The sequence below is a fragment of the Oncorhynchus clarkii genome, chromosome 9 (assembly GCF_045791955.1).
Source record: "Oncorhynchus clarkii lewisi isolate Uvic-CL-2024 chromosome 9, UVic_Ocla_1.0, whole genome shotgun sequence".
NCBI classification, from domain to species: Eukaryota; Metazoa; Chordata; class Actinopteri; order Salmoniformes; family Salmonidae; genus Oncorhynchus; species Oncorhynchus clarkii.
Window position 1 is genome coordinate 58,572,195 of NC_092155.1, and position 14,146 is coordinate 58,586,340.

The following is a 14,146-nucleotide window of genomic DNA, read 5'->3' on the forward strand; positions in this document are numbered from 1 at the left end:
GTTTTATTACAATGGATCTCTTTAATTACAAGCTCTTACCTCTTAAATAATGTCCGATTTTAACACAGCCAATCAAGCCTTTACATGATATAAATCACATTTTAACACAGCCAATCAAGCCTCTACATTCTAGAAGTCAGCTTTTTACACAGCCAATCAAGCCTCGACATTATATAAGTCCGATTTTAACACAGCTAATCAAGCCTCTACATTTTGCAACTCAGCTATTAACATATATTCTGTAAAATAGGGGACGAATATGAAAACAAAGAGCTGACAGCCTACTCACAAAGCAAAGTCTTTCACAAAGGTGTTGATTACCTCTGTAAATTAGAAATGACCTACAGTACTAATCTTGAACAAGAGCCGACTTGAGAAAATCTCATAACAAGAAAATCTCATAACAATTGTGATAAGTGGCAATTAATGAATAATTGTGAATAATTCAGATGTTCTAACTTCCAACATTCCTCCTAGCATATCACAATTCTATAAACCAGTGGCTGCTGAGGGAAGGACAGCTCATAATAATGTATGGAAAGGAGCGAATGGAATGGCATTAAACACATGGAACCCATATGTTTGATGTATTTGATACTATTCCACACCAGCCATTGCCATGAGTCTGTCCTCCTAAATGAAGGTGCCACCAACCTCCTGTGCTATAAACTTGAAGTACAGTATGTTCTCACACCATGTTCTCTTGTTCACTCTCTCCTCAGATCCCCCAGGTGAGCTATGCCTCCACGGCTCCGGAGCTGAGTGATAACACGCGCTACGACTTCTTCTCCCGAGTCGTGCCCCCGGACACCTACCAGGCACAGGCCATGGTGGATATAGTTAAAGCCATGCGCTGGAATTATGTCTCCACAGTAGCATCAGAGGGTAACTATGGAGAAAGCGGTGTGGATGCCTTCATACAGAAGTCCCGCGAAGAGGGTGAGTCATCTCCATCTCTCCTGAACATTATTTTTCACTGTTCCACATGCATGCTGGGTCTAATTTAGAGAAATATGATGTATTATTGGCTCCTGCAATCAGAAACCTATTATGGCATCACATGGCTTCACAAATTGGTCAGGTATGGAAACTTACCAATGTTTTGTGTCGCTAACCTGATAACCTGTCTGATAACTGAGGTAGATTTGTATTGATGGGGGGACTATGCTTTTAAGTGGCAATGCTAAAGTTCTGCAGTTTATGGACATGAAAAAGCTACATTTAGTTATATGGATACACCATTATCATGGTTGAATTTGGCATATTAAAATGAAACCAATCACTTAACCCTTTACACTTGTGGGAATTGGCATATATGGACAGGGCTAAATTGAAATGTTTTTTACATAAAATATGAAATGCATAATCATTGTAGCAATTGAAAGGGAACCGTTTGGAGATAATGGGAACATTTCTAGATCAAATGTGAGTAAATCTGACACAATACTGACTGAATCTAAACTTTACACTGTTGATTTTATGTACATTTCGCATTTACTGTACTCTGAAAATACTCTGGATACATTCAGTAACATAACAAGACTATTCCTGTAAAATGTGGGGTAGGTGCAACATAAGACCAAAAAATGACACGGGTTTGAGTGAGAGGACTAACTGGTCTCTTCAAGTGGCCACATACCTCTCCAAAGTCTGCACTGTCCCTAAGCAATTTCAATGCACTTTTATTTAGATAATTAAAAAAAAAAATTGCCCCCTTTTTCTCCCCAATTTCGTGGTATCCAATTGTTAGTAGTTACTATCTTGTCTCATCGCTACAACTCCCGTACGGGCTCGGGAGAGACAAAGGTCGAAAGCCATGCATCCTCGAAACACAACCCAACCAAGCCGTACTGCTTCTTAACACAGCGCGCATCCAACCCGGAAGCCAGCCGCACCAATTTGTCGGAGGAAACACCGTGCACCCGGCGACCTGGTTAGCGGTGACCTGGTTAGCGTGCACTGCGCCCGGCCCGCCACAGGAGTTGCTAGTGCGCGATGAGACAAGGATATCCCTACCGGCCAAACCCTCCCTAAGCCGGACGGCGCTAGGCCAATCACACAGTTACAGTTGTTGTTTATGCAATACAATAACGGCCATTTTAAATCCAAATCTGGGTCAGGTGGGCATAATTTGAAAGCTTGTTCTATTTCCAACATGGCTAGTTAAATCAAATACAATCTTACAGTGTTAAACTTCCACAAGGCAATTCAGAGAAACAGATTGTAATTTTGGTGAGCATAGAAAGTAGTTTAGATGTAATAAAAACAAACACAGGCTCATTCTGTTCAGAACAACCAAGGGTATGACACTGTGTCATCTTGTAACTTGTACATTAAACATAGTGACACAGTATATGACATCAGTTTATGATTTGGAATTGTGCACATTTGGACTCACGGCTGTTTGGCTTTCTTGTATGACATCAAAGCAGTATTTATTATAATCCTCATTCAAAATACATTGAGTAATCTTTTACAGCATTTACAGCATTTCCCTTATTCAGACAACAAAACATTTGCAAAAGTTGCCCAATTACCGGGAGGGATGGGGGCAACGTCTTGTCGTGTGCGGTGCTCAAGGCCAGAGCTCTGATGTCATGTATAGCATTTTACTGTACAGCCACCACGTTCCAAATCGGCCATTTTCAACCTGTATATGGGTACGTATGTAAAGGGCTACCATAGATGCCATGTTTGTACATAATGTTGCACTTTCATTTACCTAAGATCCACTGGCTTGAAAGCGCAATCAATTGTTTGCTGCTAAATTATTCCATCTCTATGCAATGCAAACACTAACATAGATTGAATGGCACTTGACCCTTTATGTGTATAGCAGATGTCATGGTGAGAGACTGTCCTTGAATAATTGCTTTGTTCAAGGAATAGAACCAAACAAATCAGGGGAACTCATTGGGAATTACAATTTACCTTTTGAGTGCTTTTATCTCTGCAGTATTATTTGACTCAACGGCCTGCATCTACTTTGGAGGCGCTCAGGTATGGCATTATGCCACTTTAGCTGTGTCTCCTTAGGAAGCATTAGAGGCAGAGAGGTCTGTAGTTTTCAGGGTAGTTGAAATGTTGTGACCCAGCAGAATTCAAATGAAAGGAAATGACAGTCATAAAAGACCTGTTCCATTTGAGCATTCCATCCACAGATCAAACAACAAGTGTTAAATATAATAGTATTATACAACAGGTGGGTCTAATCCTGAATGCTGATTGGTTAAAAGCGGATTCCAGCCGTTGTCTATTATACAAGTTACCACCAGCTAAATCTATGATGTTAAAATGCCTATTTACTCTGTTCCATCTGACTGTACAATTCACTGTCACATCAGCCCAGGCAGGGAAGTTATAAACTTGATCTCCACTACAAAAAGCATCTAGACATTATCTCACATTTCTTTTAGAATAAAATTTCGTTTTCAACAGCGGAGATTTGAATAAACCTTTAACTGTCTGTCTCTCCAACATTTGCAACATTGTTTCAATATTCAAATTCGATCTCCAACTGTCCCTTAGTAATGAACGTGTAGGGGTCGGGACGAGAGAGAGAGAGAGACAGGCAGCGTTTCTCAGCCAATCGAAATCATGAATCAGCTGGCATCATTTTTATGGATATATACAAAGAAATGTATATTGGAAAAAGGTCAAACGAAACCAAGTGCAGCTAGTTTGCAGTCTTTCCAGCTTCAGTTTGAAGTTATTGTGTTAGCTGTGTTGTTGGCTAGATCCTCTGAGCAACAGTGTCCTAACGAGAGAGCACATTTTCTATACCAGGCAAAATCATGACTCATTAGCCCATTGCTATGGATGTATCCAAATAAATGTCAGTAGAAAACGGCTTAAACAAATGCAGCTACTGTTGTTATTTTTTCTGCACTGTTTGACGTGACCTTAAGTTAACCTTAGTTGGATAGTTAGCAAGCAAGGGATACGAATGTTGCCAGCCAGTATGGCAATGGAACATTTAGAACGAACGACTGGGTCGCGTTCATAGATACAGAACAAAAGTCATTGAATTACGAGGAAAATTAGATAGTATAGCCAACAACATTATGACAATCATCCATCATACCGTACGAGAATTATTTTACTGTCACATTTTCATCAACCAAATACAGAATGGTTTATCTGACAGTTCACAGCGTAACATATAACCTTATCCAGCCTGGTAACACTTTATTTTATGGGTATTTATAAAGTGTGTGTTCACCATGTATTAATCATTATTTCCACATTTATAAACCATTTACTAATCATTCGTAAAGTATATTTGCAGCCCCTAATCTAAAGTGAGCCCTTTATAAATACTTTATGCATTTTTTACTGACCAGTGTAATTTCTCACAAAAAAATGGGCATGCCATTGGTAGACATTCCAGCAGTACCTGGTAAAAGAATACGCACACAACACGATATTTAAGGAAATATATATGCATTTGTGAAGAACTAGATAACTAATAACTAATAACATTTAAAAATGTGAGAGTAATGATTAATACATGGTGAGCACACTGTTTATTAATGCATTACAAATGGTTTAGAAATGCCTTAGAAATGGTTTATTACGACCCTTAAAATAAAGTGTTACCATAGTTTACGATGCTTTGTGGAAAGTAAATTTTTTCCTGGGGAACAAATAGTTACTTTGCTGTTGACTACAATTATTTGTGACTACTTTTTAAAACGGTTTGAATAGAGATTTAAGAAAATAACTACTTTTAAAACTATTTGAATACAGACCTGAGCAATCAACAAGGTAAAAAAATATTTGAATACAGATCTCAGGAAGTGACTACTTTTCTGAAACTATTGGATAGGCTGCCTTCAACTAATGGCAAGGATGTATCTGGAACTGCGTGTTGAAGATAGAAAGAGAATGAATAGAGCAAACACAATCTCCCATACTATTCTAATCTATCTAACAGTCATATTGGATCTACACAATACATTTTTACCTAAACATTTAGTAAATGTCCATTATTCTGAATATCCATTGTCCCAGGTGTACATAATCAAGTCAAACCAATAAACCAATGATATTTTTTACAGATAAGAATAAATAAGTTGCGACGCTCAACTTCTGTATGACTCTTTCAACATGCCACTGAAAAGGTCAAAGGCTGCAACTAATTTTTCAATACCTGAAAATATTGCAGAGTAATTCAAAGCTATTTGCAAACATTGCAAACAGCAAATTGGATGCTTAGTAAAAACAACTTCAAACCTCTTTGTCCATCTGTTCTTGTTTCAAACAAACACTACACCATCTTTAAAGGGATCGTTTACTCAGAATACAAACTATTTTCCACCTACCTTGGCTGTAGTTGATTCAAGAAGACAGTTTTGGGATATTTTGTTTACTTTCTGCACCTACTAGCCACATTTTGTTACTATTAGCATTTTCAGTAACACTTAACATTAAACTGTTCTTGTGCCTGTGTAATAAAACTGTAATTACTTTTGAAGCAACATTTTAATAGCATGTTAGGTCACATAATACTTTGGTTATTGCATTTTAGTTGCATAGCAATAAGCTGAGAGTTTTTGTAAATACTGTAAACAAGAGGACTAGTGACTGTTCCTTATTCCACTTATGTAAGTACTACATTATTATGCATTTACAAAGGAACATCCTATGCAGATTTTAGTTTTTTTACGTGTTATTTCTTACATTAGTACCCCAGGTCATCTTAGGTTTCATTACATACAGTCGAGAAGAACTACTGAATATAAGAGCAGCGTCAACTCATCAGTACGACCAAGAATATGACTTTCGCGAAGCGGATCCTGTGTTCTGCCTTTCACCCAGGACAACGGAATGGATCCCAGCCGGCGACCCCAAAAAACGACTTCGTAAAAGAGGGAAACGTAGCGGTCTTCTGGTCAGACTCCGGAGACGGGCTCATCGTGCACCACTCCCCAGTATACTTCTCGCCAATGTCCAGTCTCTTGACAACAAGGTTGATGAAATCCGAGCAAGGGTAGCATTCCAGAGGGACATCAGAGACTGTAACGTTCTTTGCTTCACGGAAACATGGCTACCTGGAGAGACGCTATCGGAGTCGGTGCAGCCAGCTGGTTTCTCCACGCATCGCGCCGACAGAAACAAACATCTTTCTGGTAAGAAGAGGGGCGGGGGCGTATGCCTTATGGCTAACGAGACGTGGTGTGGTCACAAAAGCATACAGGAACTCAAGTCCTTCTGTTCACCTGATTTAGAATTCCTCACAATCAAATGTCGACCGCATTATCTACCAAGGGAATTCTCTTCGATTATAATCACAGCCGTATATATTCCCCCCCAAGCAGACATATCGATGGCTCTGAACAAACTTTATTTGACTCTTTGCAAACTGGAATCCATACATCCTGAGGCTGCATTCATTGTAGCTGGGGATTTTAACAAGGCTAATCTGAAAACATGACTCCCTAAATTGTATCAGCATATCGATTGCGCAACCAGGCCTGGCAAAACCTTGGATCACTGCTATTCTAACTTCCGCGACGCATATAAGGCCCTGCCCTTTCGGAAAAGCTGACCACGACTCCATTTTGTTGATCCCTGCCTACAGACAGAAACTAAAACAAGAATCTCCCACGCTGAGGTCTGTTCAACGCTGGTCCGACCAATCTGATTCCACACTCCAAGACTGCTTCCATCACGTGGACTGGGATATGTTTCGTATTGTGTCAGACAACAACATTGACGAATACGCTGATTCGGTGTGCGAGTTCATTAGAACGTGCGTTGAAGATGTCGTTCCCATAGCAACGATTAAAACATTCCCAAACCAGAAACCGTGGATTAATGGCAGCATTCGCGTGAAACTGAAAGCGCGAACCACTGCTTTTAATCAGGGCAAGGTGACCGGAAATATGACCGAATACAAACAGTGTAGCTATTCCCTCCGCAAGGCAATCAAACAAGCTAAGCGTCAGTATAGAGACAAAGTAGAATCTCAATTCAACGGCTCAGACACAAGAGGTATGTGGCAGGGTCTACAGTCAATCACGGATTACAAAAAGAAAACCAGCCCCGTCACGGACCCGGATGTCTTGATCCCAGACTAAATAACTTTTTTGTCCGCTTTGAGGACAATACAGTGCCACTGACACGGCCTGCGACCAAAACATGCGGCCTCTCCTTCACTGCAGCCGAGGTGAGTAAAACATTTAAACGTGTTAACCCTCGCAAGGCTGCAGACCCAGACGGCATCCCCAGCCGCGCCCTCAGAGCATGCGCAGACCAGCTGGCTGGTGTGTTTACGGACATATTAAATCAATCCCAGTCTGCTGTTCCCACATGCTTCAAGAGGGCCACCATTGTTCCTGTTCCCAAGAAAGCTAAGGTAACTGAGCTAAACGACTACCTGAAATTTGGCTTGTCACCAAAAGCATTCACAAACTTCTACAGATGCACAATCGAGAGCATCCTGGCAGGCTGTATCACCGCCTGGTACGGCAACTGCTCCGCCCACAACCGTAAGGCTCTCCAGAGGGTAGTGAGGTCTGCACAACGCATCACCGGGGGCAAACTACCTGCCTTCCAGGACACCTACACCACCCGATGTTACAGGAAGGCCATAAAGATCATCAAGGACAACAACCACCCGAGCCACTTCCTGTTCACCCCGCTATCATCCAGAAGGCGAGGTCAGTACAGGTGCATCAAAGCTGGGACCGAGAGACTGAAAAACAGCTTCTATCTCAAGGCCATCAGACTGTTAAACAGCCACCACTAACATTGAGTGGCTGCTGCCAACACACTGACTCAACTCCAGCCACTTTAATAATGGGAATTGATGGGAAATGATGTAAAATATATCACTAGCCACTTTAAACAATGCTACCTAATATAATGTTTATATACCCTACATTATTCATCTCATATGTATACGTATATACTGTACTCTATATCATCTACTGCACCTTTATGTAATACAAGTATCACTAGCCACTTTAACTATGCCACTTTGTTTACATACTCATCTCATATGTATATACTGTACTCGATACCATCTACTGTATCTTGCCTATGCCGCTCTGTACCATCACTCATTCATATATCTTTATGTACATATTATTTATCCCCTTACACTTGTGTGTATAAGACAGTAGTCTTGGAATTGTTAGTTAGATTACTTGTTGGTTATTACTGCATTGTCGGAACTAGAAGCACAAGCATTTCGCTATCCTCGCATTAACATCTGCTAACCATGTGTATGTGACAAATAAAATCTGATTTGATTTGTTACAACTATGTTGCTATTGTAATAATCATTAAGTTACTACACATGTATAAGAATTTGATATCAATTGTACCTCCTTGTGTGTCACGCATTTTGAAAATAAATGTGTTGGTCATTTTGAGTCGGAAAAGTGGTCTACTCTAATGTTGAGGAGATTCCATGTCTCTCATGTATTTAATTCAAGGCTATAGGCTATATTAAGATTCATATATAAGAGCCCTCCAAACCAGGTGCTTATGATCATATATTTAGCCTAATTCAACTAACTGTTGTAGTTTTTGGTACTTCATACTTGGCAGCCATCAAATACATGTTTTTTGTTAATGGGGCTAGGGGACATGCCATTTTCAACTTCCTGCTACTCATGCCAAGAATATAAGATATGCATATTATTCCTAGATTTGGATAGAAAACACTCCGAAGTTTTTTAAACTGTTTGAATCATGTCTGTGAGTATAACAGAACTTATGTAGCAGGCAAAACCCCGAGGACTAACTGTTCAGAATGTTTTATTTTTTTCCCCTCTCTGTTCCCTGAGTTGTCTTTGCCAAGGGATTTTTCATAGGAACCTGTTTTCAGTTCCTACCGCTTCCACTGGATGTCACCAGTCTTTGGAATTTGGTTGAGGTTATTCATTTGTGCAATGAAGAAGTAGGCCAACTAGGAACCGGGGACACTTTTGTGAGTTTTCACGACGTGAAAAGCAGCGTTGGTTTGTTTTCTTTCCTGTATTGAACACAGATTGCCCTGTCTACAATTTGATCGATTATTAACGTTTAAAAATACCTAAAGTTGTATTACAAAAGTAGTTTGAAATATTTTGGCAAAGTTTATAGGCAACTTTTGAAATATTTTGTAGTGACGTTGCGTTTTTGTAAGCAGTTTTTTTCTGGATCAAACACGCTTTATAAATGGACATTTTGGATATATATGGACGGAATTAATCGAACAAAAGAACCAATTGTAATGTTTATGGGACATATTGGAGTGCCAACAAAAGTAGCTCGTCAAAGATAATGCATGTTTTATATTTTATTTCAGCGTTTTGTGTAGCGCCTGCAGGGTTGAAACATGCTAACTCCTTTGTTTACTGCTGGTGCAGATGGTGCAGGCTAACAGATAATAGCTTCTTATGCTTTCGCCGAAAAGCATTTTTAAAATCTGACATGTTGGCTGGATTCACAACGAGTGTAGCTTTAATTTGGTATCTTACATGTGTGATTTAATGAAAGTTTGAATTTTATAGTATTTTATTTGAATCTGGCGCTCTGCATTTTCCCTGGCAATTGGCCAGTTGAGACATTTGCGTCCCGCCTATCCCTAACTAGTTTTAAATAACTTGCAACATACTTTCAAATAATATTTGTTTTTCTGAAACCCGAATTTGAAAATCAAATAAAATAGTCTGGAAGGTGTTCTCACATTGGAGTAGTACAGCCATGCTTGGGACATTGTAAGGAATGACTGATTCTGTTACTTTTTGTTTGCTAGCCATTCAACTCTGTCTCCCTGGCCTCAAATCTGCCCCAGGTTGATCGGTAATTTGGCAGCTTAATCTTAAAATAAGTGGATACTGATTTGTAACATAATGCGCATGAATAATTCAAATATGGGGAGGCAAAACAGGTCAGTGCTTCTGAATGAATTATCCATGTTGATGAATGTATATCTTAATAGAAAACAGTAATTTATTTATTCACATTTTTCATAAAGGATAATTGTTTGTGTACATTGTCCGTGTGTATTTTGTCATTATTATGACTCTGATTCATGTGCTGATGAAGCTTGTCCATGCTGACACCACGTCCTCTGTCAGCTTACGAGTGTCAGTGTCCTAAAATGGGCCACGTTTATCTTCAGCTTTTTGGCTAAACCAAAGCAATTTTTCCAATGAGATTGCAAAGGTGTTGATGAAGCGAAAATAAATCGGTATTGAGAAATAGCTAGAAAGTGAGCAAGCAAGAGAGAATTGAGAGGGAGAAGTAGAAGTGAGCATGTCTGCCCTGTAACTACAGTGGGCGTAGCACAGCGTTGGGAATACAGTCAGCCCCGAGCAGGGAGCAGACCACACACGCTCAGCCTGACCTCTGACCCCCGCTGGGGCTGAATGTAATCACTACCGACATGCCTACTGCTCTCTGTGCCACTGCATCACCTTCCTCTGCCAGCGCCAAGCTGCAGCACATCATACTGTACCGTAACTATCTATGGAGAGAGACCAGTGGCAGAGGGAGCAGAGGAGTGTCCCTGCAGAGTCCTCCTGCTTCCCCTGCTCAGCTCTGTGGAGCAGGAGTTAATATGAGGAGAGTTCAGCCGGCTCAGCGATTTATAGTTTGGAGCCCCTAGGTGGAGAGCACCATGGGGAGCCTTCAGAAAGGGAGTTCCAAGTATAGGCTACCATACATTAGCCAGGATGGAGCTCATTTCTTGCAGGTTGAGCTCAGTTCAACTGAAGCAGCAACTTCCAAACTCACTTAATTTCACCGATAGACAGACAAAATGGTAGGTTAATGTACTGTAGCTTTTCAAGCATCTCTGCCTGAAAGTAAAAACACCATCTAGCTGCCAAGCCAACCTGCTGAACCATCATTATTACTTGGCTTCTTATTCACTGTGGCAACAGGAAGCAATCCAACACGTCTATGAATACCCACCAAACCATGACATCTCCAATTAGCATTCCTCTCACCCAGCCCTGTGCTGCTGAATTTTCCCTGTTTTGAGCACTCAACTTCAAAAGGTCCTTGCACTCCAAGTCTCCATGCGCCAGACCATTACACCCTGCACTTTAATGATATTGACAGCAGGGCCCTTTTCCCTGATCCTTATAACAACCCAATCTACACTGTTTGTAGGATGTTATATTGAAGTCAGCATACTTTGGACTTGTCATTGTAGTCAGAGTACATTGATACTGTCGATTATGTCACAAGGTATGTTGGTTTAACTCGAGGTAATAAAAAACAATACCCCCCCCCCCCCGTGAAAAATATTTTCACGTGATCCTCCCCCTGCAAAAAAAATTGCGCTCTCCTCTCTCGTACTGTATTTTTTTTTTCACACTCTTCCCCCTCATAAAATGAATTGTTATTTTTTTTATTACAACCATAAATAACTGTAGCAATCCTGTGTTCACGAACGTGGATATTGATTTTACCACTTCAGCATGGTTTTGTGGCATAGTCAATACCACACAGGGCTAAGGTTGAGAGTTCGCCAACCACCACGGAAGACCTCACTCTCCCTGCCTGTATGATTACACTACGATCAGAGTCAGATGAAGACAATGATCATCTAGGGGGAATCAGATTTTCAACATAATTATATAAAAATATTATGAAAATAATTTTCCACCAACAGGTTTCTGTTCCAATGCACCACGCAACCAATAAGCAACTTATAACTGCATACCGGTTACCAATTTTGAGAACTTATCATCATGGTTTGAGTTTTAACACCACAATCAAGAGTATGCCAATCTTGACAAACAGAAAATACATCCCTCCCTACTCAGTACTTAAGACTTGGTTTGACGATATCTGAATATCATTTGGATGCTAGAATTATATTCGAGTGGAGTGAATGAACGTGAGCAGGTAGCCTAAAGGAGACTTTTGAAGTAATCTAATCAGATTAAAACATTGTGACTAGTTGTATTTATGCCACACATAAAAGGTAATATATGTTAAAAGTTAAATGACAAATTAAGTCTCTAAGAGCTTTGTCCACCTGGATTGAACAATATTTGCGCATTATTCTTTTTTAAATTCTTAAAGCTCTGTCAAGTTGGTTGTTGATCATTTCTAGACAGCCATTTTCAAGTCTTGCCAAAGAGTTTTAAGCCGATTTAAGTCAAAACTGTAAATAGGCCACTCAGGAACATTCAATTTCGTCTTGGTAGTCAACGCTATTGTCTATTTGGCCTTGTGTCTTAGGTTATTTCCCTACAGAGAGGTGAATTTGTCTCCCCATGTCTGTTGTAAAGCAGACTGAACACAGTTTTCCTCTAGGACTTTCCCTGTTCTTAGCTCTATTCCATTTATTTTTCTCCTAAAAAACAAAACTCCTTAGTCCTTGCCGATGACTAGCATACCCATAAAATTATGCAGCCACCACCATGCTTGAAAATCTAAAGCGTGGTACTCAGTGATATGTTGTGTTGCCCCAAACATAACGCTTTATATTCAGGACATAAAGTTAATTTCTTTGCCACATTTTTTGAAGTTTTACTTTAGTGCTTTACAGGATGCATGTTTAGGAATATTTTTTATTCTGTACAGGATTTCTTTTCACTCTACAATACTGTTGATCCATCCTCAGTTTTATCCTATCACACATTAAAAACTCTGTAACTGTTTCAAAGTCACCATTGGCCTCATGGTGAAATCCCTGAGCGGTTTCCTTCCTCTCCGTCAACTAAATTAGGAAGGACGCCTGTATCTTTGTAGTGACTGGGTGTATTGATACGCCATCAAAAGTGTAATTAATAACTTCACCATGCTCAAAGAGATATTCAATGTCTGCTTTTTTAAAAATCTATCAATATATGCCCTTCTCTGCAAGGCATTGGAAAAACGCCCTGGTCTTTGTGGTTGAATCTGTGTTTGACATTCCCTGCTGGACTGAGGGACCTTACAGATAATTTTATGTGTGGGGTACAGAGATGAGGTAGTCATGAACAAATCATGTTAAACGCTATTATTGCACGCAGTGAGTCCATACAGCATATTACATTACTTGTTAAACTTCTACTCTTGAACTTATTTAGGCTCACAATAGCAAAGGGGTTGAATGCTTATTGACTAAAGACAGTTCAGCTTTTCATTTTCAATGAATTTGTAAAAAAAAAAAAAAAATGCATAGTAAGTGCACTGTGCAAGTCAAAATGCTGAAGATCAGTTACGTTTACATAATGATTACAATAATTTGTCATTATACATGTTATTATTGACTTTTTTTTAATTGACTTTTTCACATGATTTTCTGCACAGTCATTTTGATTGTAGCCGTTCACTCAGTTTGTAAAAAAATATAATTTACATCTGTTTATTTACCATCTCAGATTCCTCCAACATCCCCACTGATGACTCTAATCCAATGTGTCTTGTAGCAATGTGTTTACTGTATGTAATTGAATTTGGAGTGGTAATTATTAGACCGAGGGGTGGCAGTAATCAGCCTCTTGATAATCTAAGGCCTTTGAATAGTGTGTCGTCTGGTGACTGGTGATCAGAAAGCTCCTCTGCCCAGCGTTGGGGATAAGCAGATTGCTGCTGTGACATGTAGTAACCCAACATCTCTATTAGACTGCTACTGCTGTGATATAGAGTGTCTTGTGTATGGGTCTTACTTGCCTTAGATGGTAGAATAAAACATCATTTGGAAGATGGATCAAATGTGCTGGAATGTATGATGCAGCAAGTGACATTTTTTATTTTCAACTGAATGTCTTTTTTGTGTGAAAGAGCCACAGCATGCCACTACATTTAACATACAGTGGTTGTGGGCGGAATTTAGATGTAGATAGTTTGGTGAACTGTAGTAGTTCCATTAGAGTAACTTGTTTTTATATACAGGAGTATAGTGCTGTGTTACTGTGACTGGACAAACCTATGTCCTAGTCTAGAGGGGCCCTATCTGGACTATATACAGCTCAACTGAAAACCAGAGAGCAAGTTGTTTTCTCATTTCTGTTCCCAATCACAGTGTATCCCATTACACCTTGCAGGATATTGGTCAGGGTTCACAGTACATTAGGATTTCCACAGAGCTGCCGCAAACTATCTCGCCACCTGAAACGCAGCTGCTTCTCAAAGTGGCACTGCTTTATAGAATGTATCTATACAGCTGTGGCTGTTTCATCAACAAAAGGACAGTTGGTTGGTT

General features: G+C 39.8%; 1 protein-coding gene across 1 annotated transcript in view; it reads left to right on the forward strand.

The window, feature by feature from the left end:
- The window catches only part of LOC139416623 (metabotropic glutamate receptor 4-like), a 236,128-nt gene that overhangs the window by 89,577 nt on the left and 132,405 nt on the right, over positions 1 to 14,146 (forward strand). The window contains exon 2 of the mRNA XM_071165504.1: positions 723 to 939. Within this exon, the coding sequence (XP_071021605.1) occupies positions 723 to 939 (217 nt within the window). The remainder of the gene's footprint in view (positions 1 to 722; positions 940 to 14,146) is intronic.